The following is a 27224-nucleotide window of genomic DNA, read 5'->3' as shown; positions in this document are numbered from 1 at the left end:
TAACCCCATCAAAAAATGGGGAGAAGAAATGAACAGACACTTTGTCAAAGAAGAACTACAAGGCTAAAAGGCACATGAAAAATGCTCCACATCACTAATCATCAGGGAGATACAAGTCAAAACAACAATGAGGTAACATCTCATGCCACAGAGACTGGCACACCACAAAGAACAAGAACAATCAGTGATAGCAGGGATGTGGAGAGAAAGGAATCTCATTCACTGCTGATGGGAATGCCGTCTAGTCCAGCCTTTATGGAAAACATTATGGAACTTCCTCAAAAGTGGAAATTGAACTCCCCTATGATCCATCTATACCTCCTAGGGATATACTCTAGGAACACAAAAACACAATATGAAAAGACCTTCTGCACACTCATATTTATTGCAGCGCTATTTTTAATAGCCAGAATCTGGAAACAGCCCTAATGTCCAACAGCAGATGAGTCCCAAAGAATCTGGTACATACACACAATGAAATACTATGCAGCTGCCAGGAGACATGAAGTCATGAAATTTTTCAATACATGGATGACATGGAAACTATTATGCTGAGTGAAGTAAGTTAGAGGGAGAGAAATAGACACAGAATAGTCTCACTTATCTATGGTATTTAAGAAAATAAAAGACATTATTGTAATAATACCCAGAGACAATACAGATGAGGGCTGGAAGGCTTGGCATATGATATGAAGCTTACCACAAAGATTGGTAAGTGCAGTTAGAGAAATAACTACACTAATAACTATCGTGACAATGAATAAGAGAAGTAGAATGCCTGTCTCAAATATATGGAGCGGGTGAGGGAGGATGGAGATGAAAGGCATTGGTGGTGAGAATGTTGCACAGGTGAAGGGGGGTTGTTCTTTTTATGACTGAAATCCAACTTCAAACATGATTGTAATCATGATGCTTAAATAAAGATACTATTGTAAAGAAAAAAGTAAGTAAATGTGTGTGTTGAATTCCACTTGGGCAGATTTATAATTTGTAGGCACTATTGTGGTCAATTAGGGGCCAGTGATACCACCTTTCCCTGATGAAGAACCATCTATATAATATACCCGAGCATCACGGATGGGAGAAGAATAGATTATAGAAGGAATTACAAAAGGCATCTTTCTTAGAAAATCCCAGATTTTTTTTAGCCACATAGAAGAAAATTTCTCCTGAGAAATCAGTTAAGGCTCTTTGAAAAGCCTCACTAAGAGGCAGAATGGATTTAATTTCCTTTTTTGGAATAGATAAGACAATGACATGGGAGTCATATCCCAGTAGGGCAAGTGCTCACAGTCTCCCTTCAATTACCATAACATCTATCAATTCTAAAGTGTATGAAGCTGTTTAAATAGAGCCATTCTAAAAGTGGCAGGTCCCTAACTGCAGCAGCCCCAATTAAAAGGGCGAGGCCTGTGAACTAGTGGCCAGAGAGAGGGCTGGGCGAGGTATGTGATATTCAGCACCCCACTGATTATGTAGATCTCAGCCTCATAGATTCAGGGATATGGGAGTTACATATGGCAGGAAAATGACTATGTCCTTCAGGGCCAGTGCATTTTAGTTGCCTTGTACTTCGATGGACAGAAGAAAGTAAAATGCCACCTATTCCCTCCAGGCCATAAGATAGATCTTACAAGGCCCAATTATGGAGCCATTATTGAAAGGAGATGAGAAAAACCTGCACCTGTGTCAAAGATACCTTTAAATTTCTTGTCATGGGGCTGGGCGGTGGCGCTGGTGGTAAGGTGCCTGCCTTGCCTGCGCTAGCCTAGGACGGACTGCAGTTCGATCCCCCGGCGTCCCATATGGTCCCCCAAGAAGCCAGGAGCAACTTCTGAGCGCATAGCCAGGAGTAACCCCTGAGCGTCACAGGGTGTGGCCCAAAAACCAAAAAAAAAAAAAAATTTCTTGTCATTAATCTCAAGGGTTAACTGTGGATGCTGAGTTTGTGTAAATTTAACAGTAAAGGCTATTAGAGGATTAGGGGAGGCATCCACTGGTTACTTTGGGAGAGTAATTCAGTTTATTGTAGGTGGGAAATGGATATATATATATAAAGGGAGAGTAGGATGTTGAGTAAGGTGTCAGACAGTCAGGTGGGATGTGAGAGGTGATTAAGGAAGAATGGGAAAGGGGATTAGGGAAATCGGGTTGTGTGTTCTAGTGTTAAAACAAGATGTGTGCTTAAGGCAGTGCCTCTCAATTATTTTCTGTCATGCCCCCCTAGGAAGAAGAAAACATTTTTCACGCCCCCCATGCAACTGTAAATAGTATTTTTATTAAAAAAAAAAAACTTAAACCTGCAAAACAAAAATATATCAAATAATTTGAGCTGGGGCCCGGAGAGATAGCACAGCAGTGTTTGCCTTGCAAGCAGCCGATCCAGGTCCTAAGGTGGTTGTTTCGAATCCTGGCGTCCATATGGTCCCCCGTGCCTGCCAGGAGCTATTTCTGAGCAGATAGCCACGAGTAACCCCTGAGCACCTCCGGGCTTGGCCCAAAAAACAAAAAAAAATAATTTGAGCTGATTTTTTAATCAGAGGTGATGTCTGGGTTAATGGCTACAATGAGCATGTTTTGCAATGCATAGCTTTTCAAAGCAAGGTTTGAAGCAGGACACAGCAACTCTCAGCTCCAGAGGCATAAACACGGGGTTTAGCTTGTTTGGACTGTGTTTGCTGAGATCAAACGCGCCCCCTTTATGGAGGGCACGTGTCCACTATTTGAGAAACACTGGCTTAAGGTGATTAGCTACAGACAACCTTTTCTTGTGCCAGATCTTACAGAAAAGGCTTTAAATTTTTCCTCATTTAGTATAATATTTGCCATGGGCTTGTGGTAAATGGCCTTGACTCTATTGAGAAAAGTTCCTTCCATTTCCATCTTGTTGAGAGTTTTCATCATTAATGAGCGTTGGACCTTATCAAATGCTTTTTCTGTATCTATTCCTTTTGTTGCTATGATGTATTACATTGATTGACTTGTGTATGTTAAAGCATCCTTGTATCTCTGGAATGAATCCTACTTGGTCATGGTATATGACCTTCTTGATGAAAATGTTGTACCCTGGGCTGGAGAGATAGCATGGAGGTAAGGCGTTTGCCTTTCATGCAAGAGGTCATCGGTTCGAATCCCAGCGTCCCATATGGTCCCCTGTGCCTGCCAGGAGCAATTTCTGAGCATGGAGCCAGGAGTAACCCCTGAGCACTGCCGGGTGTGACCCAAAAACCACAAAAAAAAAAAAAAAAAAAAGAAAATGTTGTACCCTATTTGTTAGGATTTTGTAGAGGATCTTTGCATCTGTGTTTATCAAGGATATTGATCTTGTGATTTTCTTTTTTTTTTTTTTTCTTTTTTGTGGTATCTCTGTCTGCCATTGGTATCAGGGTGAGTTTAGCATCATAAAAACTATTGGGGGAGTGTTTCTGTTTATTAAATTTCTTGGAAAAGCCTGAAAAGGATTGGCAATAGGTCCTCTTGAAAGGTTTGAAAGAATTTACTAATAAATCCATCCAGGGCCTTGCCTTTTATTTTTGGGAAGCCTTTTGATTACCATTTTAATATCCCCAACAGTGATAGGTCTGTTCAGATATTTCAGATTATCTTGGTTCGACATTGGGAGGTTATAAGAGTCAATAAGGGCCCAAGAATTTATCCATTTCTTCCAGGTTCTCTGTTTTGTGGCATAATTTTTCTCGAAGTAATCTCTAATTACCCTTTGAATTTCTGCAGTGTCTGTAGTAACCTCTCCCTTTTCATTTTCTAATTTGGTTTATTATGCCCTCTGCACTCCTATGTTTGTCACAGCAGTATTTATAATAGCCAGAATCTGGAAGCAACCCAGGTGCCCGACAACAGATGAATGGCTAAAGAAACACATCTATACAATGAAATACTATGCAACCATTAGGAAAAATGAAGTCATGAAATTTGCATATACATGAACAGAGCTTATTATCCTGAATGAAATGAGTCAGAGGGAGAGGGATAAATAATCTCACTCATATGTCATAAATAAGGGGAAGAAAAGGCAGTGTGGGGATGATATCCAGAGACAATAGAGATGAGGATTAGGAGGACCAGTCCATGATAGGAAGCTTGTCACAAAAAGTGGAGAGTGCAGTTAGAGAAGGGTCTACTATATATGAAAGTGATAGTTGGAATGGATCACTTTGGACAGCATACATGGCACCCCTGCATTAACAGTCGTGCAAATCAAAGTGGAGTGGAGTAGAGAGGAAGAAAGGAGAGAGAGGGAAAGAGGAGAGGAGAGGGAGAGGGAGAGAGAGGAGAGAGAGAGGAGAGAATGCCTAAGTAACTCCCAGTTACCTTTAGAGAGGAGAGAATGCCTAAGTAACTCCCAGTTACCTTTAGATACTCTAACAGCCTCTCATTAACATAACACTATCCATTTCTATATCAGTTTTAGGGGCTGGGACTGGCATGGGTCTCATGGGACTTGACCATATCAATCTTTTTGTTTACAGCATGAATTTGGAGGAAGGTTGGGACTACCAAGAACCTCCCTCATCTGACTCTGCCCCTACCCTGCCAGTGTCTGTGTGTTAGGCTTCAGTACCATTTTTTTTTTTTAACTACACCCGGTGATACTCAGGGGCTACTCCTAGCTTTGCTCAGGACTCCTTCCTGGCATGCTCAGGGGGCCATGTGGGATGCCAGTGACCGAACTCAGGTCGAGCGTGTGCAAGGCAAGTGCCCTACCCACTGTTCTATAGCTCCGGCGCCTTCAGTACCATTTTAGTTTATTGTTATCACGACTCTGTCTGGGGCCACACCTAGCACCATTTCGAGAGGGTGTGTTTGGGAAATACTATTACTGTTGTGGACTTATTTGAGGACAGTGTTTGGGGTTCTCCCGACTTAATGCTGGAGTAGCACTACATGGGAAGCATATTTACTGGTAACCTCCTCCTGGCTGTGCTTCAGGAACCCTGTCCATTGTACTATCTCGGTGTGTGTACGTGTCTCTGTGTGTCTTTGTGTGTCAGTCACACTGGAGCCAGGATGCTTGATTAATCACAGGACTCCCCAGTACTTGTGGGTATTTCTGAGTAAGGGCAGCAAGGCTGGTTAGGTGGTAATAGGTGAAGGCAGTTGCTTTAAGTGGCCCAGTCTTGTCTTGAATCTGGCGCTGCGGAATACCCCTGAGCACCTTCCCCTAAAATATTAAAAGATTTCAACACAATTAAAATATATATTAATACAATTAGTCATTAGCTACTAAATTTTAATTTTTTTAGTTTTATTGGGGGGGGCACACCCAGCGGCGGTGTAGGGATTATTACTCCTGCCTCTGCTCAGAAATTGCTTTTGTCTTGGGGTACCATATGGGATACCGGAGATTGAACCTGGGTCCATCCTGGGTCAGCCACATGCAAGGCAAACATCCTATTGCTGTGCTACCACTCCAGTCTCCCTGCATTTTTATATTTAAAAGAAACATAGGATCAGATTTCTTTCTTTTTTTTCTTTGGGGGGACTACTCTGGCATTGCTTGGATTTGCACCCTCCCTGCCCCCTATCCCATCTACCTCACACACACCCGCCCATCCTGCTATATTTAAATCAATTCAGTTTACAAGTCTTCCTTCTTCAATGGCTTTGCGCAAATTCTGCAGCATCTTGTATGGGCTGGACAAAGAAAAGTTTCGAGAAAACAATTGTTGGGTTCAGTTTTTATATGCAGATATTGATACCAGTTTGAATTTTACATGTCAATTTATTTCCTATAGTATTTTTAACCTGCATCTATATTTTCTTTGTTGTTTCTTTTTTTAGTGAAAATATTCTCTTTGGCATGGGAAACCCTCTTCTTGACATTACTGCTATAGTAGACAAGGATTTCCTCGACAAGTAAGTACAAATTTGTTGTATATGCTATTTTAGTTGGAAACAAACTTATTTGTAATTTTTTTGTTTGTTTTTGGTTTGGGGCTATACCCTGGCAGCTCTCAGGGATAACTCCTGGTTCTGAGCTCAGAAATAGCTCCTGGCAGGCTTGGGGGACCATATGGGATGCCGGGGATGGAACCCGAGTCCATCTTGGGTCAGCAGTGTGCAAAGCAAATGTCCTACCACTGTGCTATTACTCCGGCCCCTATTTGTAATTTATTGTGTAATTGAACAAGTATTTCCCTGGGGAAGCGTTGGCATATTCGCTTTTTTTTTTTTTTTTTTTTTGGTTTTGGGTTTTGGGTCACACCTGGCAGCACTCAGGGGTTACTCCTGGTACTCCTGAGTCTATGCTTAGAAATCACCCCTGGCAGGCTTGAGGGACCATATGGGATGCTGTCCTTCTGCATGCAAGGCAAACACCCTACCTCCATGCTATCTCTCCGCCCATATTTGCTTATTTTCATTGAAATTTTTATTTTCATTCTCTGCAAGGCAGAGATGAAATGATTTACCTAGTGATTTAGTTTTTAAGTTATTGTTTGCTGTTGTTGAACTCCAATCATCTGTTATATTAATTTCTTTGATATATCTCCAGCCCCCATGTTTTGAATTTTTGAGTATGACTGATCTTAAATTTTTCCCCATCACTTTATTGAGTAAAATGAAATTTTCTTTGAGAATTTTGGTGTTTTTCTTTTTTGAGGGGTGGGGGCCACACCTGGCAGTGGATAGTGGCTATTCCTGGCTCTGTGCTTAGGGTTCACTCCTGGCTGGTGTGTAGGATATGTCATGCCAGAGATGGAACTGAAGTTGGCTGCATGCAAAGCAAGTGCCTTAATTCCTATATTAGTTCTCCAGCCTTCCTTTTTGGTATTCTTTTAATTTTGGGCTACATTTACAGTGGCTCTGGCTGGTTCTGCATTCAAGGATCACTCCTGGTGGGCTCAGGGGACCAGATGGGGTGCCAGGGTTCAAACTGCAGGATTTGTACTGTCTTTATACTGACTCTTTGGCTCTAATTGAAAAGATATCTATTCTGGGCCCCTGTGGTCTTTCCTCTCCTTCTCTCTCACCTTTCCCTCTCCTCTAGTCTCTCTCCTTGGTTCTCTTTCTGTCTTGCCTCTCCTTCCTGGGGAAGATAATTGTTGTTTAGACATTCAGGCCCCCTCTGGAGAGGTCCAAGTGGCAGGGCCCTGCCAGCAATCTTCTGAGTGAGCAAAAGGAAGGGAAGTCCGATCTGTGCTGAGCCTGATACAACAGCATCTCTCTCTCTCTCTCACTTCCTTCTGGAAACTCAGCTAAGCCACTTCTAGATTTCCAATCCCAAGGAGATAATGGCATATTTTAACCTGCAAGTATATCTTTTAAGGTACATATACTGTGCACCAATGAGCACTAGGACAAAGCAAAAATATCTCTTCCCAACCCTCTGTGGCCCATTTCCTAAAACCTCATTGGTATGTGGCTGTTATATCTTGTTGACTGGTGGAATTTTATTTTGGTTTGATCCTGCTAAAAATATGTGCTGTTGTTGTTTGCTTTAATTGGGAGATAACCCCTAATAAGAGTGTGTAGAAATCCATCATCTTAGTCAGTTTTGTTTCTTTACAGAAAACGTTTGATTTCTTGAAGAACTAAGCCTGGCTTTATTCTTAGATCTGTCCAAAGGCAAGATGGTTTAGAAACACCATAATTAAGCAGGCAGTTTAATTCTTCCTTTTCCCCTCATTTGCTTGTTTTTCTTTTTCTTTTTTTTTTTCCTCATTAAATCAGATGTATTTCTGCTTGGTTTCTCCAAGAAGAAATAGTCTCATTTATTTTAGAGCTTTAAGTTGTGATTGTGGAGATTCTAGTTCTCTTATTTTTAGCTCCTCTCTTTTTCTCTTTCCTCTTATCTTCCAGTAGGTCGATTTAATGCAACACTCACAGCCACTTTCCTCTGAAATTCAGCCTTTAGTTTCCTGAGCTCTGCTAAATTCCGAATCTTCTCTTTTTATCTCTGAACATTTGTGAGAGCTTCTTGGTCATAATATGATGCTAAGGGCTGGCTCCAACTGGTGCTTGCGTGCGGGGGCAGCAGGCCATGCAGTGCTGGGGGTCTAACCCAAGGCTCCATCAGGCAGTGCCTGTACCCCCTCACTCTGAGTCATTTTCCCTGCTCCCTAGAGTCTTTTTAGAGCATGTAGAATAGACAGCATTACTATGACTCAGACATGCCAATGAGAAAGTGATTTGATAGCCAAAGTGTGAATTTCTTCTGGAATAGCCAATTGATCATTTGAAGATGAAATATAAAAGTGCTTTTCTTCCTGGAATAAAATCATTGAGAGGACCCAGGGAGATAGAGCACTCTCCAGACCCCCCGCCTCTCCTGCTTGTTCCCCAGCACTGAATGAATAAACTCTCTTTCTCTTTCTCTCTTTCTCTCTCTTTCTCCCCACCTCCCTCTCTCTCCCTCCAACCCCCTACCCCCCCCCCCCCCCCAGCATCAGTGAGCTCTGGTGGTTGCTCCACCCTCAGATCTTCCACTCTAGCATTGCACCATCTGGTGACTGAGCATTTCAGAGCCCCATTAGCACTGCTTGGGAAACTTCCCCAGTAAAGAAAAACTTAGCTTCCCTCTCTAGTTAAAAAGCAAAATCGTTAGTCCATTTGATAGTGCTCCAGGATATAATTGAAATTCAGTAGCAGCCCCCTGCATCAGAAGTTAGAATATTAAGAAGCTACTGGAATTAGGACCTAGTGATAGTATAGCAGTTTGGTGTTTGCCTTGCACACAAATTTAGATTCAATCCCCGGCATCCCGTATGGTCCCTGCCAGGAGCGATTTTTGATCTTTTTTTTGGTTTTTGGGCCACACCCGGCGGTGCTCAGGGGTTACTCGTGGCTGTCTGCTCAGAAATAGCTCCTGGCAGGCACGGGGGACGGGGACCATATGGGACGCCAGGATTCGAACCAACCACCTTAGGTCCTGTGTTGGTTGCTTGCAAGGGAAAGGCCACTGTGCTATCTCTCTGGCCCCAAGGAGCAATTTTTGAGCTCAGAGCTAGGAGGAACCCCCCCCCCTGAACACTGCTGGGTGGGGCTCCCCACAAAAAAAAAATCCACTGGGGTGTGGAGAGATAATAGAGCAGGGAGGACACAGGTCTTGCATAAGCTAACTCAGGTTTCATCCAAGGTACCCCAGATGGTTCCCTGAGTATTGCCAGGGGTGATCCCTGAACTCAGCAGAGCCTGGAGTATGCCCTGAGCACAGTTGAGTATGGCCTCAAAACAAACAAATGCACATGGGCCAGAGATATCTTTCAAGTGGTAAAGTTTATGCATTGGATGCATGAGAACAGGGCTTGATACACAATTCTGTGTGTACCCCTGTCCCCCCAGCACTGCCAGATAATGGCCTGGTGGCCCTGACCTCTATTAAGATGTCCGCCACCCGGGGGTAGGAGTGATTGCACAGTGGGTAGGCTCTTGCTCACGGCTGACCCATGTTTGATCTCTGGCATCCCACCAAGCCTACCAGTAGTAATTTCTGAGTGCAGAGCCAGGAGTAATGCCCGAGCACCACACCACTGGGTATGTCCAAAAACCAACCCAAAAAGAAAGGGAAGGAAGGAAGGAAAGGAAGGAAGGAAGGAAGGAAGGAAGGAAGGAAGGAAGGAAGGAAGGAAGGAAGGAAGGAAGGAAGGAGGGAGGGAGGGAGGGAGGGAGGGAGGGAGGGAGGGAGGGAGGGAGGGAGGGAGGGCACATTTTATTACTTTTGTCTTCCAACTTTCATGTGTTTTAACTCCCTCGCATTATTTCCCTTTGTCACTGAGATTTATACTTTCATGTTTCCTTACTAGCACTTTCTTTTCATCTGAACAAAATTTCTTTCTCATTTCTCAAAGGGTGGTAGTATTGTTAAACTCCTTTAGATTTTTCTTGTCTTCAAAATTCATCTTTCCTCTAATTTTGAGTAATATGTTTGCCTGGAAGAGTTCTTATTTGGAACCAAGAATAGATTGGAGCTTTCACATTTATAATTATGATTTCTACCCAGCCTGCTTTCAAATAGTACTTGAAGCATTCTTTTTAGATTATAACATAAGTGTTTGCTATTCTAGGATTGCACTTTTTTAAAAAAGTTTATACTTTTATGGTATGTTTATTTTATTTATTTATTTTGTGGGTATTTTTGGGGGGCAACACTTGAGGGTACTCAAGGGTTACTCCTGCCTCTACACTTGGGAATCACTCCTGGTGGGCTCAGGATACCATATGGCATGCCAGGGAGCAAACCCAGGTCAGCCATGTGCAAAGCAAGTGCACTACCTGTTGTGCTATTGCTCCAATTCCTGTAGTGTTCTGCAGAGGAACACACTTTCTTTCATCAGTGCTCCTTTTTTTCCTAATTTGCAAATAAGATCAGGTTTCCTTTTAAAATTGAGATTATTTTAGGTAGCTAGAAAGGTACTTAACAACTGGAGTTATGTTAGTTACTCTTCATAAAGTTATATTTCTATTGAAAATTGGGAAAGTAGTTATTTACAGTACAGAGTTTGCAAATGAGGAAATATGTATATATGCCTAGCGTGATAATTGATGCTTGATCTCTATCCTTTTCCTGTAATCCACAGCCACAAGACCAGTTGCTTCCATTGATCTGTGCTAGTTCTTGCCGTGACTTATTAATGTGAGATTTTGGGAACCAACTGAACATGTAGTTGGGATCAGAAACGCAGATGAGCACTGTGTCCTTACAGTTTGGTTCAGCCTTGAGTAGAAGTTTACTTTCTTTTCCTAAGCAGTATTTAAGACTCAAGGGAGATCTGTTTGATGAAAACAAGAACAAATTAAAAAAAAAAAAAAAAGAGAGAGAGAGTGAGAGGAAATAGAGTATATTGAGATCTGATTGAAAATTACTTGGTTTGGTGCTCTGGGAAATCAGCTGAGAGAAAGAAATACTTGGAAAGAGTGCTGCTTTGACATGCATTTGGGAGTTGGTAACTAATTTATCTGTTAAAGGGGTTCAAGATCAAGTCTACACATTTAGGATTGTAGGTCTCATAGACAGACTCTCAGTGGCGTCAGTACAATTGCCCTTTTGGTGAGTTGATCAAAATCACTCAATTCTTCCCTGATTTGTTTCTCTCTTGTGCCACACTCAGCCATGCCCAAGGCTTACTTCTCGCTCTGTGCTCAGAGGTTTCTCCTGACAGTGCTCTGAGGAAAACGCTGATGCTTATGATTAAACTTGAGCCCACCTCATGAGTAAGGGGCTTACTCTCTGTACCATCTATTTCCTGGCCTGCTTCTTGTCTGTGTGGAATCTCCCCCATCTTTTGCTACTCTCAATGTAATATTCTTAGCATTAGACATAAAGACTGTTCATGGGGAAGGAACAAAGAGAAAAAATAAGAAAGAAAAATTAAAAAAAGAAAAGAAAACCTATTTGGGAACAGATAAAAGTTTTTCCTTTTATTGGGGATTCTATTAGAAAGAAGACTTTCATTAATTCCCTCTTTGGTGTGACCAACATAATTATCCTTAAATTTATTGCAACACATAATCCATTATGAGCAGTTATTTTTATTCTGATTTATTCTGCTTACTCAGTGACCTTAGGAAGGTAAAAAAATGTTTTTCTATCAGCAACTTGGTAGACAAGAAAGTAAAGTTGGGGCCAGAGCAGTGGTGTGGAGTGGTAAGGCAACTGCCTTGCCGGCACTAGCCTAGGACTGACTGTGGTTCGATCCTCCAGTGTCCCATATGGTCCCCCAAGCCAGGAGCGATTTCTGAATGCTTAGCCAGGAGTAACCCCTGAGTGTCACCAGGTGTGGCCCAAAAAAAAACCCAAAACAAAACAAAGCAAAGTTATGTTGACCGAGTTTCTTTTCGAAGGACATAGTTTTCATAAAATCTGTTTTGTACATTTTTATTTATTTTTATTTATTTTTTATTTTTATTTATTTTTTTTTTTTGGTTTTTGGTTTTTGGGCCACACCCGGTAACGCTCAGGGGTTACTCCTGGCTTGGGGGACCATATGGGACGCGGGGGGGGGGGGGGGATCGAACCGCCGTCTGTCCAAGGCTAGCGCAGGCAAGGCAGGCAGGCAGGCAGGCAGGCAGGCACCTTACCTCTAGTGCCACCGCCCGGCCCCGTACATTTTTATTTTTTTATTTATTTTTTTTTTTTTTGTGGTTTTTGGGTCACACCCGGCAGTGCTCAGGGGTTACTCCTGGCTCCATGCTCAGAAATTGCTCCTGGCAGGCACAGGGGACCATATGGGATGCTGGGATTCGAACCGATGACCTCTTGCATGAAAGGCAAACGCTTTACCTCCATGCTATCTCTCCAGCCCCGTACATTTTTATTTTAATAAATGCTTTGTTATATACCTCCCCAGCTAAACAAATTGACATTTAGCACTAAAAGTGCTAAGTCACTTTTTTTTGAACCTAGTGTTTTGATTTCTACAACCATCATTCATAAAAATATGTGAAAAAGCTAATGATAATGTTAAAGCTTTTTAAATCCTTATTTTCTGATTTCAAATTTTTATTAAAATATCATGATTTACCAAATTGTTAATACAGGCATTAAATGTTCCAACATCTGTGTCCCCAGTTTCCCACTCATTACCCTAACCTACCATTTTTGCAGGTACAAATAAATTTATTTCCTATTGTTTGTTACAACACAAAGGCAAATGGAATGATCAAAACTTAGGTCATGGGGCCGGCGAGGTGGCACTAGAGGTAAGGTGTTTGTCTTGCAAGCGCTAGCCAAGGAAGGACCGAGGTTCGATCCCTTGGTGTCCCATATGGTCCCCCCAAGCCAGAGGCGATTTCTGAGTGCTTAGCCAGGAGTAACCCCTGAGCATCAAACGGGTGTGCCCCCCCCCCAAAAAAAAACTTAGGTCATTAAGGGTCAGTTTGAAATACTAGTTATATTTCTTCATGGTGTTACTGAGGTCTGTGTGTAAGGATTTGCTGGGAGATTCCTATGGAACTTTCCTATCAGATTTTCTGGAATCCTACTGAGCTGACACTGCTATGAAAATTTAAGGTGTTGAGTGAGAGAATATCTATAGATCTGGAACAAATTTGGTGGCTTGGCATATGATAAGATTGAGTTGTGGAGCTGGGCTGTTTCCTGTCAGAGCATGTTGGGTATGGCACTGGGCTGCTGTGGTTCATGCAGAAAGAGGAATCTGCCCCCACCCCATCTCAGAACGCACCAGAGTTTTCGGCACAGACCAGGGAAGAGTTGGTAACTGTAATTTCCTCCTCCTCTCCCTTCTGCTCTCCATTTCTCCCCCCCTCCCTCCCCCTCCCTCCCTCCCTCCCTCCCTCCCTCCCTCCCTCCCTCCCTCCCTCCCTCCCTCCCTCCCTCCTTCCTTCCTTCCTTCCTTCCTTCCTTCCTTCCTTCCTTCCTTCCTTCCTTCCTTCCTTCCTTCCTTCCTTCCTTCCTTCCTTCCTTCCTTCCTGTATTGGTTTGATTCCCGGTATCCCATATGGTCCCCTGAGTTTGCCAGGGGCAATTTCTCTCTCTCTCTCTCTCTCTCTCTCTCTCTCTCTCTCTCTCTCTCTCTCTCTCTCTCTCTCTCTCTCTCTCTCTCTCTCCCTCTCTCTCCTTCTCTCTCCCCCTCTCTCCCCCTCTCTCCCCCTCTCTCCCCCTCTCTCCCTCTCTTCTTTCTTTCTCTCTTTTCGTCCCTTTTCCTCCCTCCCTCCCTTCCTTCTTCCCTCCCTCCCTCCCTTCCTTCCTCCCTCCCTCCCTTCCTCCCTCTCTTTCCTTTCCTTTCCTTTCCTTTCCTTTCCTTTCCTTTCCTTTCCTTTCCTTTCCTTTCCTTTCCTTTCCTTTCCTTTCCCTTCCCTTCCCTTCCCTTTCCCTTTCCCTTTCCCTTCCCTTCCCCCTTCCCTTCCCTTCCTCTTTCCCTTCCCTTCCCTTCCCTTCCCTTTCCCTTTCCCTTCCCTTCCCTTCCCTTCCCTTCCCTTCCCTTCCCTTCCCTTCCCTTCCCTTTCCCTTTCCCTTCCCCCTTCCCTTCCCCCTTCCCTTCCCTTCCCTTCCCTTCCCTTCCCTTCCCTTCCCTTCCCTTCCCTTCCCTTCCCTTCCCTTCCCTTCCCTTCCCTTCCCTTCCCTTCCCTTCCCTTCCCTTCCCCTTTCCCTTCCCTTTCCTTTCCTTTTTACTTCCCCTTTTCCTTCCCTTCCCTTCCCTTCCCTTTCCCTTTCCCTTTCCCTTTCCCTTCCCTTTCCTTTCCTTTCCACTTCCCTCCCTCAGTGATGCTGAGGGCTTAACTCATGGTTCTGGACTCAGATATCCAGAGCCCTTCCCTGTTGTTTTTTTTTTTTTTTTTTTTTTTTTTTTGTGGTTTTTGGGTCACACCCGGCAGTGCTCAGGGGTTATTCCTGGCTTCATGCTCAGAAATTGCTCCTGGCAGGCATGGGGGACCATATGGGACGCCGGGATTCGAACCGATGACCTCCTACATGAAAGGCAAACGCCTTACCACCATGCTATCTCTCCGGCCCCAGAGCCCTTCCCTGTTATACTATCTTCAGACCCTCATTTTCATTTTTAATGTTAAAGATTTTTATATTTCTTTCTTGATTTAAATTTGCATATTTTGTTTGTTTTGGAGTACCCAGTGGTACCCAGGGGTTACTCCTGGCTCTGCACTCAGAAATTATTCCTCGCAGGCTTGAGGGACCTTATGTGATATTGGGGATCTAACCCAGGTTAGCTGCGTACAAGGCAAACACCCTACTCTCTGTGCTATTGCTCTAGCCCCTAAATTTACATTTCTAGTACACCTTTTTCCCTACTAGATTTTTTTTATGTGTTGCATTTTTATTCATGGCTTATATTTTTCATGTAATATATTATGCATACATTATGAAGGTAATGTATTTTATGCATTAAAGCATTTCATGCATTTTGATCACCGAAGCATATGTCTTCGCAATAAAATATCTATGTAAATTGATCTAAAATTTACTTCTAGTCATTAAGTTATAATTAGCATAATATATTTAGCAAAGAGCATAAGTATATTAAATTGTGGTTAAATAATTACTAAACAAGAAAATTTAAGTTATCAGAAGTACGTTTTTTAATGACATGGTATAGGTAAATGTTTTCCTTTTTCCTTTTTTTTTTTTTGGGTCACACCCAGCAGCGCTCAGGGGTTACTCCTGGCTCTGTGCTCAGAAATCGCTCCAGGCAGGCTCAGGAGTCCAGATGGGATGCCTTGAATTGAACCCAGGTCCATCCTAAGTCGGTTGTCTGTAAGACAAATGCCCTACACTGTACTATCACTCCAGCCCCTTTAGTGCAACTTTTGTAGATAGCTAATACAGTTGTAATAAGACAAGTTCATCATCAGTTTTGTTGCTTAAGTGTTGAGAAATATGATCAGACAGTTAGATAGAAACTGTTCTTTCTACCTATGTTGCTCAATTCTTTGAGATTAATGCCTGGGAGATGACTCAGAGGGCTAGAGCTCAGATCTGGCTTGCATTGGCTCCAAGGTTTCATCCCCAGCCCCTTACGGCCTCCTGAGTATAAGGGGGGATAACCCTGGTGACCCCCCAAGTCAAACTGTCATCAGATTATTTTTGTCAAATGTGATTAGGTTCTTTAATTTTATTGTTTTGCGGCCACACCTGGTGGTTTCAGGGCTTACTCCTGGCTTAGTAGTCAGGAACCACACTTCTGGGGACCCTATGGGATGTCAGGGATCAAACCTGGTTCAGATTCCTATAAAGCCAACTTACCTTCTCCTCCCCTCTGTTCTCTGTTTATCTCTCTCTCTCTCTCTCTCCCTCTCCCTCCCCCCTCCCTCCATCCTTCCTTCCCTTCCACTCTCCTCCCTTTTTCTACCTCCTCTACCAGCTTCATTCTTTATTGAAAATAATGTAGAAAGAGGAGGCTGGAAGTTTCATTTGGTGCTTTCATTGAAGAAGTTCCATGGACAGATCATTATGAGTCATTTTTCATTTTGCACTTCAAAGTTTTCGATCAGGCTGTGCCATACAGAAAATGTTTACTCCCTTCAGCTGTGCAAAGAGACGTTAATTGGGAACGTTTCCTGTTCTAATAATATCTAGCAATCTCCAGTCTTAGATAGGAAAGCAGATGTAAAGAGATGAAATTATTGTCTGTGGTCATTAAACTAGATAATGATTCAATTAAGAGCAACAAAACTTAGATTTTTTTCCTCCTGTGTCACAGTTCCTACTACAGACAACCTGTTTATTTCTAGTGGGGTTTAACTTGCTCCTGCATAGTCTCCCAGTCTACTCAGAAGGAGCCAGAATTGTACTTGAGTATGTCTGTAATCGGCCCTTTTCTGTTTCTTTGTTTACAGGTATTCCCTTAAACCAAATGACCAGATATTGGCTGAAGATAAACACAAAGAACTGTAAGTGCATGAAATCTTAGGTTGTGTCAAGGTTACTCTGGAATTAGTACCTGTATGTCAGCAAGCCAGTTTTTAAAAATGATAAAAATTATAAAAAAATTTTTGGGCCCGGAGAGATAGCACAGTGGCGTTTGCGTTGCAAGCAGCGATCCAGAACACCTAAGATGGTTGGTTCGAATCCCAGTGTCCCATATGGTCCCCCGTGCCTGCCAGAGGCTATTTCTGAGCAGACAGCCAGGAGTAACCCCTGAGCACCACCGGGTGTGACCCAAAAACCATATATATATATATGGGGCCGGAGAGATAGCATGGAGGTAGGGCGTTTGCTTTTCATGCAGGAGGTCATCAGTTCAAATCCTGGCATCCCATGTGGTCCCTCGTGCCTGCCAGGAGCAATTTCTGAGCCTGGAGCCAGGAATAACCCCTGAGTACTGCCGGGTGTGACCCAAAAACCACACACACACACACACACACACACACACACATACACACAAAAGATATATATAAATTTTTATATGCAGGCCATCAGCTTGAATTATATTTTGTTTTGTTTTGTTTTTTGGACCATACCCAGCTGCTCTCAGGGGTTACTCCTGGCTATGCATTAAAAATGCTCCTGGCAGTCTTGGGGGAACCATATGGGATGCCGGGGATTGAACCTGGTTCTGTCCTGGGTCAGCAGCATGGAAGGTAAACACCTTACTACTGTGCTATCACTCTGGCCCTAGAATTTGTATTCTAGAACTATTCTCTTTTATAGCTTTCACACAGTGAAACATCCAAATCTTAAGGGTAACTTTTCTAAGTTCTAACAAGGCATAATGATTTCCAACTCAAACCTATAGCACACGAAGAATATTACTCTTCCTTCCTCCCCAAAAAAGTTCCTATAAACCTCTTTGCATCCATGTCTCAGCTCTAATTTTCTCAGCAGTAATTGATGTTGATTTCTTTTTATCATAAATGAATTTTTCTCTTTTTCTAGACTTTTTAGTAAATGGAATCATGTCTGTTGATTTACATAATGTTACTTTTTACTCAGTATGACTGTCATAATAACACTATGTGTTAGACATTTTAGAGAAAACACAATTTTATTGACCATCTTAAAATAAGAAGTGTCAGGGTCAATGCAAGAGCTCACTGTGCTGAAACATGCGCTTTTCATGCAGAAGGTCTGGGTCCATTTCCTGCACCCCATATGGTCCCCTGAATGCTGGCAGAGTGACCCCAAACCAAACCATCCTAAAGATAGTTGCTTTACTATTAAACAGCATTTAAAAGACCTGCTCTTTTAGATGTGCTTTTCTATTGAGATACATCCTTGTCATATAATTGCCTTTTTTTTGGGGGGGTTGGTGTTTTGGCAGTGCTCAGGGGTTACTCCTGGCTATCTGGTCAGAAATAGTGCCTGGCAGGCACAGGCAGTGGGGGAGTGGGGAGCATATGGGATGCCAGGATTCGAACCAACCACCTTAGGTCCTGGATCGGCTGCTTGCAAGGCAAACGCTGCTGTGCTATCTCTCCGGCCCCATAATTGCCCTTTTATATATATATATATATATATATATATATATATATATATATATATATATATATATATATATATATATATATATATATATATATATATATATATATATATATAATTTTTATTTTGACCAAAGTGGATTACAGATCATTCACAGTAGTATTTTAGGTATATAGTGACATTGAATCAGGGGCATTCCCACCACCAATGTTGTCCTCCCTCCACGCCTGTTCCCAGCATGCATCACATATGAGCCCCTTCTTTGCCACCCCGGACTGCTAGTACAAGTGGACCCTTCTGTGTCTAGCTTGTTGTAGATTGGGTATCAATTCTGTTGGAGTTGGCTTTGGATTTGGTGTTTCAGTCTGCCTAATTTGGCAGTGCAGGACACCATATATGGTCCAGGGCTCAAACTGGGGTCAACCATGTGCCGGACAAGGACCATACCCCTTATGATCCCTTTTCCCCAAAATAATTGTCTATAACCATTAGTGGTTTTTTTTTTTTGTTTGTTTGTTTGTTTGTTTGTTTTGGGCCACACCCAGCGATGCTCAGGGGTTACTCCTGGCTGTCTGCTCAGAAATAGCTCTTGGCAGGCAGGGGGGACCATATGGGACACCGGGATTCGAACCAACCACCTTTGGTCCTGGATCGGCTGCTTGCAAGGCAAACTCCACTGTGCTATCTCTCCGGGCCCTAGTGGGTATTTTTTTTGTCTTGTTGGTGGTTTTGGTTTGTGGGCCATACTTAGTAGCACTTGGGTTACTTCTGGTTCTGCACTCAGAAATCACTCCTGGAGGTGCTTGGGAGACGATATGGGATGCCAGGGATCGAACACAGGTCAGCTGCATGCAAGGCCCTCCCCACTGCTATCTCTCTGGCCCCCAATTAGTGCATTTTAATTGGTACTTTCTGGAGAGTGGACTTGTCAGATTTTGCCATTTCAAGCCATTCATAGCCCTCCTGATTTCTGAAAGATATTTTCACTTAGTAAAGAAATCTAGGGATGCATTATGTGTTGGTTTTTTTCATTCCTTCTCGGGTTCATTGAAATATGTGTGAATGTTGTGAATTGCACGAATGCCATGAATATTGGTGAATGCGGTACTAAGCATGAGCTCAGCCACTCAGCTATGCTTCTAAAATCATAGTACCTTCCTTAATTGTTTAAATTTTTTTTTAGAGTTTGTTTGTGGGGGTGGTACATACCCAGTGGTGCTCAGGAATCACTCCTGGTGGTGCTTGGGACCAATGGGAATCTGGAGATTGAATCTGGGTCAGCTTCTTGCAAGGCGATGCCTTACTGGCTATGCTGTCTATGCCTTCAGCCCCCAAATCCTACCATGAACCCTAAAACTCCTGTGTACATGATGTGATGACTTGGGTGTGCATCAGAGTATTGGACCATTTAATGACAATGCTGGCTTGTAATTCAAGTCTCCTGATAGTCACAGTTTAACAAAACGTAAGTCCCTGTGGTACTGGTTCCCTCTGTAGGACTTTATTAATATTGCAATTAACTATTTTAATTCTTTAGTCAAGGAATTAAAACATGATCTAGAAGGGATTTTTAAATGTTCTTACGCAATTTTATTTTATATTTGATTCACAAGGTTGGTTTTGTGTGATGTGCGAATATTAACTTTTTTTGGGGGGCACACCTGGTGAGGCTCAGGTGTTACTCCCTGCTACGCACTCAGAAATAGAAATCACTCCTGGCTTAGGGAGGACCATATGGGACACTGGGGATCGAACCCAGGTTTGTCCTGTGTCAGCCACATGCAAGGCAAACACCCTACCACTGTGCTATCACACCTGCCCGCAAATACTAACTTTTTATAATAATGAGTCATGGTGTCAATATGAAATTGTAATAGCATATGCAAAATGGAGCTTCCTTCTTCCTCAAACATTTCTACTTCTTTATAGTGATTATTTGAAGGACAGAGAAACTTGTGATTTTCAGCAAAAGGGTTGGCTTGTGTATTTTAAAAATCTTACCATTGCGAATGAGAGATTGAGAGCTTTTTGCAGACTGAATTACTGAGTAATTCAGGAGGAGTCAATGTCATCTGTGATGTTGGATTTGTTGTTGGGAAGGAGGGCAGGATCCTAAAATGTGTGAGAAGACAGTGACTTGCACTGAAGAGAGGCTTAGCTTGCTGAAGTATATACTTGTCTTGCAAGGGGCTCACATTCAGTCTCTCGCACTATGTGGTTCCCTAGAACATTGCCAGAAGTGACCCCCCAAAATCATAAGTTTAGGAATAGCACCCCTGGATGTGTTCCCCAAACCCTCTTCCCTCCAAAATAGCAGTTTGTGGGGATAATGGGTGTTGATATCTGTAATCTACCTATGTTTTATCAATTACTATGAGTAAAAGATAGAAAGATTTGTAGTAAGTATGATTCAGGTTGTGTTATAATGTTAATATGGAGGTGAATATTCACTAGTTATATAAGCATCAACTTCTTTGTAATTTTCCTTTTATGTGTTTTGAAATTGTTTAAGAGTAAGAAGAAACTCATTCCAAATCTCCTGGTGTTGCACATACTATGCTTCAGAAATCAGCTGCCCTGTGGGGAATATATACCTCTTTGGGTAAATATATAGTCTTAGGGGCTCCCAAAGTCTTAGGTGCTCAGAAGATCCAGGGGCCAAACTGCAGTGCAGAGGGCCACTAGCATCAACCCAACTGTGCCTCATCTCCATCTCTTTCTGTGGAGCAGGGTATTGAACCGGGACCTCACAGTGCACACCAGCACCTGTGCTACCCCAGCCCTAAGTACATGTGTAAAATTACATTACATATGTATTGAAGGTGAAACAGTTTTATCTTTGTTAAATAACTCCACATTTAAGGCATTTAAGGCTTAAAGCAGATCGATGTTTTCTCATAGCCTTTCTCTGTTGCACTCTTGCTAAGCTCTGGAATTACTCTGGTATAAATAAATCAAGGAACATACCAGAATTTGTGTCCTGGGACCAGAGCAATAGCACAGTTGGGGAGGGCGCTTGCATTGCATGTGACAGATCCAGGCTTGATCTCCTGGATCCCATATGATTTCCTGAGTAACATAGGAGTGTGACCCCTCAGCTCAGAGCCAGGAGTAACCCCTGATTACTGCCAGGTATGTCTTCCCGAGAAAAACAAAATAAAAACAAACCAAGAATTTATATCATGGAGTTGACACTTTCATGTTTTGTGACTTAATTCCCCTAAATGTTTATTAATATAAATTATGAGAATGTCACAGGCTCATAGAGTTATTGTGAGGATTAAATAATGCCATATATAGGAAATTTTATGATGCCCAGCATGCAAATAATTAATTCTGTAACTATTTACATTTATCGATCATCTTTCTTCTAGTCTCAGTAGTTTGATTACAGAGTTCATATTCATTCATTGATTTGTCTTTAGTGCTTGGCATCTGATAGGTGTGTAGTAAATATCTGTGATTAACTCAGGTCTATTTTATTCTGTTTACTATTTTGGACCACACCTGCTGGTGCTCAGGAGGTAATACTGGCTCAGAATTTGAGGATCACTCCTGGCAGTGCTTGGGGGACCTGATGGGATGCTGGGGATTGAATCTGGATCAACTTTTGTCTGCCCTACTTTAGTGGTGATGTTTGCACACTGCTGGGTCATGGCACTTGTATAGAGTTCTTGTTCCAGTTGCAGGTGTTAGCAGGAGCAGCACCTCTGTGTCACACAGGATTGTGGGTTACCTGGGAATGAGGGTGTCTGGGATGGCAGGTGGTAAAAGAATTACCGAGTTGGTGGTGTTCAGCACATGTGGGACACGGGATTTGAATTCACATACCATATTTATTCCAGTATAACACGCACAATTTTCTACCAAAAAAATAAATCAAAGTTTGGGTGCACGTTATAAACGAGGGCTGGGGTGGGGTGGCAGTGGCGGCTGGTCCAATGAGGGCGCAGGTGAATTGTGAGTTCGCACTGCACCTTTTCCAGGCTGCAGCCGCGCACTGTATGCGAGGGCGAGGAAAAGAAAAACCTCAAGAAACCTGGCCTTTCTCTCCTGACATCCTGGGTTAAAACATCATGGGAAGACATACCAAAAGAAATGATCATCAAGAGTTTTTTGAAGACAGGCATCAGCAATCAAATGGACAGCACAGAAGACGACCTGCTATGGAATTTAAACTCAGAAGAAAGCGAAGAAACTGGAGAAACAGATGTTCCTGCCAACTGGGACATTGATGAAAAATTAACTCGAGAATAATGGGAACAACTCTTTAGTGTATCTGATGATGAATCTGACTTTGTAGCATTTTAAATAGTGTTACTGGTAATTTTATTTTGGTATTGTGTTTATAGCAGTTTATATTGTCAATAAATGATTTTATCATGGCTGCACGTGTTCAACAACGTTGTTTTTTTTTTTGCCAGTTACAATGCTTGGTGTGAAATAAAATTTTATACCGATTTTTAATCGAAAATTAGGGATGCACTTTATATGTGGGTGCGCATTATACTCAAATAAATACGGTAAGCTTGCAAGGCACTGAGCAATTCCTGAGTCCTTCAGAAAAGGCCCAGGAGGTACACAGTGGTTAGGGCACTTGCCTGCCCCTAACCCTGGTCAGATTCCTAGTACCTTATGGTCCCCTGAGCATTCCGAGATACAGCCCAGGAGGCTTTCAGCATTGCTGGGGTGACGTGGGTATTTCTTTAGTGGGACCCCTCTCCTTACTAAAAACACTAGTCACAGCAGGTGATGTGAGTTTCTTCAGAATAATTTTGGTCATTCTTGTCTTTCGTGCTAGTTTGAAGAGATTTTTCTGTTTAAATTATATCTTTATGAATGTAATCAAATGTCACAGCTTGCTCCTTTAAGATGAGAGTGATTCCACATTGTAGATATATTTTGAAGATACAATTACTTTTTCTGTCATCTCTTAATTATGACCCACTTAAATTTTCTTAGTAAAAAGTTAAAGAAACTTTTGTGGCTTTTCCAACATTGACTTTGTAATTAAAACACTAAAAACTAACTGGCCAGCCAAGTGTTAGTATTTCTTCAATCTGCCCAAATTGTCTCTTTTTCCACTGTAGGGCAGGACAATGCATTTTGAAGTTAGCCCCTTCTTAAATTAAGGGCTTTGTTTTTATTATTTTCAACATGTGAGTTTCCATTTGAATGTCATTTCCATTTGAATGCCTGGGAACAGAATTGCCTAGTAATTGAGAGTTTGCTCCTTTACTGTCCTCACTCCTTTGAAGTAGTGGTATGTATTCCTCTCATCTGAAGAACAGAGGAATAAAAAAAGTGTCTGAGGTCTGAGTAGGTTTTGAATGTGAATATATTCTTCAGTCACAGCTTGTTGGCTTTGGTCTCTGGTGGTGTTAGCATTGTCAATTAGGATCATTTTTGTGAATTACCTAGTTGAAAAGAGGCTGTTTGTATATACACATTTTTCCAAACTGATGATATTTTTTTTTGGTTTTGTTTAGGCTCAGAACCTCTTTTTTGTTGATTTGTTTTTGGTTTTTGGGCCACATTTGGTGATGCTCAGGGGTTACTCCTGGCTCAGCATAGGAATCACTCCTGGCAGGTCATTATGAGATGCTGGAATAGAACCCTAGATGGCCACTTGCAAGGCAAGACACCCTGCCTGCTGGACTTTTGTTCTGGCCCCAGGCTCAGAACACATCGTCTTTTCAACTGTGGTTGTACACTAATGCCTAACTTCTCATAATGAAAAATTAAACAATCTGTAGCCATGTTTTTGTTTTTCAAGTATATTTGCTTCTAAACCAAGGCACTTTTTAATTTAGTACATTCTTTTTTTTTTTTTTTTTTGGTTTTTGGGCCACACCCGGTGATGCTCAGGGGTTACTCCTGGCTGTCTGCTCAGAAATAGCTCCTGGCAGGCACGGGGGACCATATGGGACACCGAGATTCAAACCAACCACGTTTGGTCCTGGATCGGCTGCTTGCAAGGCAAACACCACTGTGCTATCTCTCCGGGCCAAAATAAAAAATACCTTATGATGTAGTTTTTTCTATTTTGGTCGGGCTACACCTGGCATTGCTCAGTGGTTACCCCAGCTCTACACTGAGGGATCACTATTTCCAACAGGGCTTGGGGTACCATATGGAGTGCCAGGACTCAAACTGAGGTTGGTTGTGTGAAAGGCAAGTGCCCCTATGTACTGTTCTGTCTCTCTGGCTCTAATGACTTTATTTCTTTTTTGTTTTGTTTTGTTTTATTTTGGGCCACACCCATTTGATGCTCAGGGGTTACTCCTGGCTACCTGGCTAAGCGCTCAGAAATTGCCCCTGGCTTGGGGTGACCATATGGGACTCAGGGGGATCAAACCTCAGTCCTTCCTTGGCTAGCGCTTGCAAGGCAGACACCTTACCCCTAGCGCCACCTCTCCGGCCCCTAATGACTTTATTTTTATAATGCAATTTTCCCCCAGAGATAGAAAATGAAAATTATTTTAACATTAAGTCAATGCCCACCAGGTGGTGCTGTTTTGCTTTTTTTGTTTGAAATTAAGGAGAATGAATACTCTGTTCAAAGTCTGAAAGAGATAGTACTCAAATGTTATAAATTTGTATTAGTTTATATATCTGTATATAAACATGTATACATTTGGTTTATGGGCCTCACTTAGCTATGCTCAGAGATTACTTCTGGCTCTACACTCAGGTAGAGTGTATGACAATCCACTTACTAGGTACTATATTCCACTGACAAGGTACTATATTATTTTGTTTGTTTGTTTGTTTTTGTTTTCTTGAGCCACACCTGGTGTGGCTACTCCTGGCTACGCGCTCAGAAATCACTCCTGGCTTGGGGAACCATATGGGATGTCGGGGGATCAAACGTGATTGATTTGGACAGTAAAGGACAGAACAATTTACTCTGTCAATAAGTGCCAGAGTACAAATTTCATTTTGGAGCTTGGAAGTTTCTAGTTCCAATTCACATGGTATAATTCACAGTTCAGTCCTAGTTTATGGTCTTTTATGTGTTTCAATGTTTGATTTTGTGAAGATGTGAATCACTAAGCCACTCCTGTTGGGTAGAATTGAATTTGGTATTGTAAACAATTTCAAAATTAGAATAACATCAGCAAAATAGTGCTTTATAATTCCTTCATGGTTAAAAAAAAACCTTTAGTTAAATAATTTTGATTGATATAAAAAGTTTGCAATTGTCAGGGAGCCTAAAGTATTTTAGTACTTAAATATTTTAAACTTTTATGGAATTTTTTTTTTTTTTTTGCTTTGGGGGCTTCATCTGGTAGTTTCGAGTTGTGGCTTCTAGCCAGTGTTTGGCCACTGTCGGCAGTGTGAAGCGGGTGCCTTCTCTCTCAGATGCTCTGTCCAGCTCATCAGCCAACCTGTTTCCTTGTACAAGCTTCCATTTTCGGGGTAACTCTGGGGTTACTCTTACTTCAGACAGGTCTTTCTGTTTGTAATATTTTACATTTATTACACATTTTTCTGTTTTTTTTTTTTATTTTAGTTTTTGTTTGTTCGTTTGTTTTTGGGCCACACCCTGTGGTACTCGGGTTATTCCTGACTCTGTGTTCAGAAGCTGTTCCTGGCAGGCTCAGAGGATCATATGGATGCTGAACCTGGGTCCATCCTGGGTCGGCAGAATGCAAGGCAAACCCCTTTGTGTTATCCCTGTGCTATCACTCCAGCCCCATACATTATTTTCTTTTTTTGTTGTTTGTTTTTGATTTTTGGCCCACACCCGGTGATGCTCAGATTACTCCTGACTATGCGCTCAGAAATCGCTCCTGACTTTAGTAATCCCCTAAAATATTTACATACACAACAGGGGACCATATGGAACTCCAGGGGATCAAACCGTGGTTCATCCTGGGTCAGCTGCGTGTAAGGCAAAGCCCTACTACTGCACCACTGCTCCAACCTCCCATACATTATTTTCTTAACACGTTTCTTTTTTTTTTTTTTTGGTTTTTGGGCCACACCCGGCAGTGCTCAGGGGTTACTCCTGGCTGTCTGCTCGGAAATAGCTCCTGGCAGGCACGGGGGACCATATGGGACACCGGGACTCGAACCAACCACCTTTGGTCCTGGATCGGCTGCTTGCAAGGCAAACACCTCTGTGCTATCTCTCCAGGCCCAACACATTTCTTTGTAACTGAGATACACAGTTACAAAATTATTCATGATTGAGTTTCTGTCATAGAATGTTCAGTACCCTTCACCAGGGCATATTTCCCACCACCAGTGTCCCCTCCTGTTCTCCCCCTTTCCTACCTCTGGTGCAGACATTCTCTCTCTTCTTCCTCTTCCTCTTTCTCCCTCTTCATTCTCCCACTATTTTTCCCTTTTAGGCACTGCTGTTTGCAGTCTTGTTACTGAAGAGTTATTGTGCATATCCCTTTGCCTAAGACAGGCTATTTCTTTTATTGGAATTTTGGGGGGTTTTGTTTGTTTGTTTGTTTTTGCATTGGAATTTTGTTTTAGGAAAACTTAGAGCATCCCAAACCCTGAACATGTAACATAGTCTGTGGTTGGAGGGGCTGGTGATGGTTATGGTCCCTGCTTCTCAGATCTCCTCGAGTCTCCTTTTCGGCCACTCCTTAGTTTGTTGTCTTTGTTTTGTGGTTCGGGCCCATAGCACATCAGTGCTGGGGGCTACTCCTGACTCTGGTCAGGGGTCCTTACTCTCATTGCTACCTGACAGTCCAGGTAGCGCTGAGGCTTGAACTGGGGGCCCCTGCATGCTTGCAGCTCTTTGAGATCTCACATTAGTTGGGCCTTGAGTGCACTTCTTGCTTCTAGAGTTTTCTCCTGCAAGCTTTTCCCGTGGGTCATTGGTTTACCTGTAAAAATACCCTGAAAGAGTCCTGAGTGCCCCTTACCTTGTGTCATGTAAGTCTCCCGTCAGTACCTTGTACATTGTGAATCAGATAGAGATGTGTTTGGTTTTGCTGCTTACAATAAATTGCATATACTTTGTAGATAGAAGCTATTTTGAATTATTTTATCTCTACTAAAATAATAAAAGAAAAAGATTTGCAGAGAAGAAATTGAAAATGAATATTCTCACTGCATACTTGTACTTGCTATGTGTCTAAATATATACACAGCACTAGAATCTTTAAATATTCAAAAGTATAACTTTCCTTGAGACTAAGGACTTTTGAAACACTTTTATCATATGATTATAATTTTAAAAATTCTACTTGAAATGCTTTGGTACTGAACATGTACATTAAATATTGGGTGTCTGGGGCCGAAGCAATAGCATAGCATGGCTAACCCAGGTTTGAGCCCCAGCATCCCATATAGTCCCCCGAGCATGCTAGGAGTAACCCCTGAGTGCCAATAGGTGTGTCCT

At 42.3% G+C, this 27224-nt stretch overlaps 1 protein-coding gene across 2 annotated transcripts in view; it reads left to right on the top strand.

The window, feature by feature from the left end:
* ADK (adenosine kinase) overlaps positions 1–27224 on the top strand; it is a 402848-nt gene that overhangs the window by 52493 nt on the left and 323131 nt on the right. For both annotated transcript variants that reach the window (XM_049789187.1, XM_049789188.1), the window contains exons 2-3: positions 5800–5874; positions 16270–16323. In XM_049789187.1, coding sequence (XP_049645144.1) covers positions 5800–5874; positions 16270–16323 — 129 coding nt within the window. The remainder of the gene's footprint in view (positions 1–5799; positions 5875–16269; positions 16324–27224) is intronic.

Source organism: Suncus etruscus, chromosome 15 (assembly GCF_024139225.1).
Source record: "Suncus etruscus isolate mSunEtr1 chromosome 15, mSunEtr1.pri.cur, whole genome shotgun sequence".
Taxonomy (NCBI): Eukaryota; Metazoa; Chordata; class Mammalia; order Eulipotyphla; family Soricidae; genus Suncus; species Suncus etruscus.
Note: the sequence above shows the minus strand (reverse complement) of the source record. Positions and strands in the feature narration are given on the sequence as shown.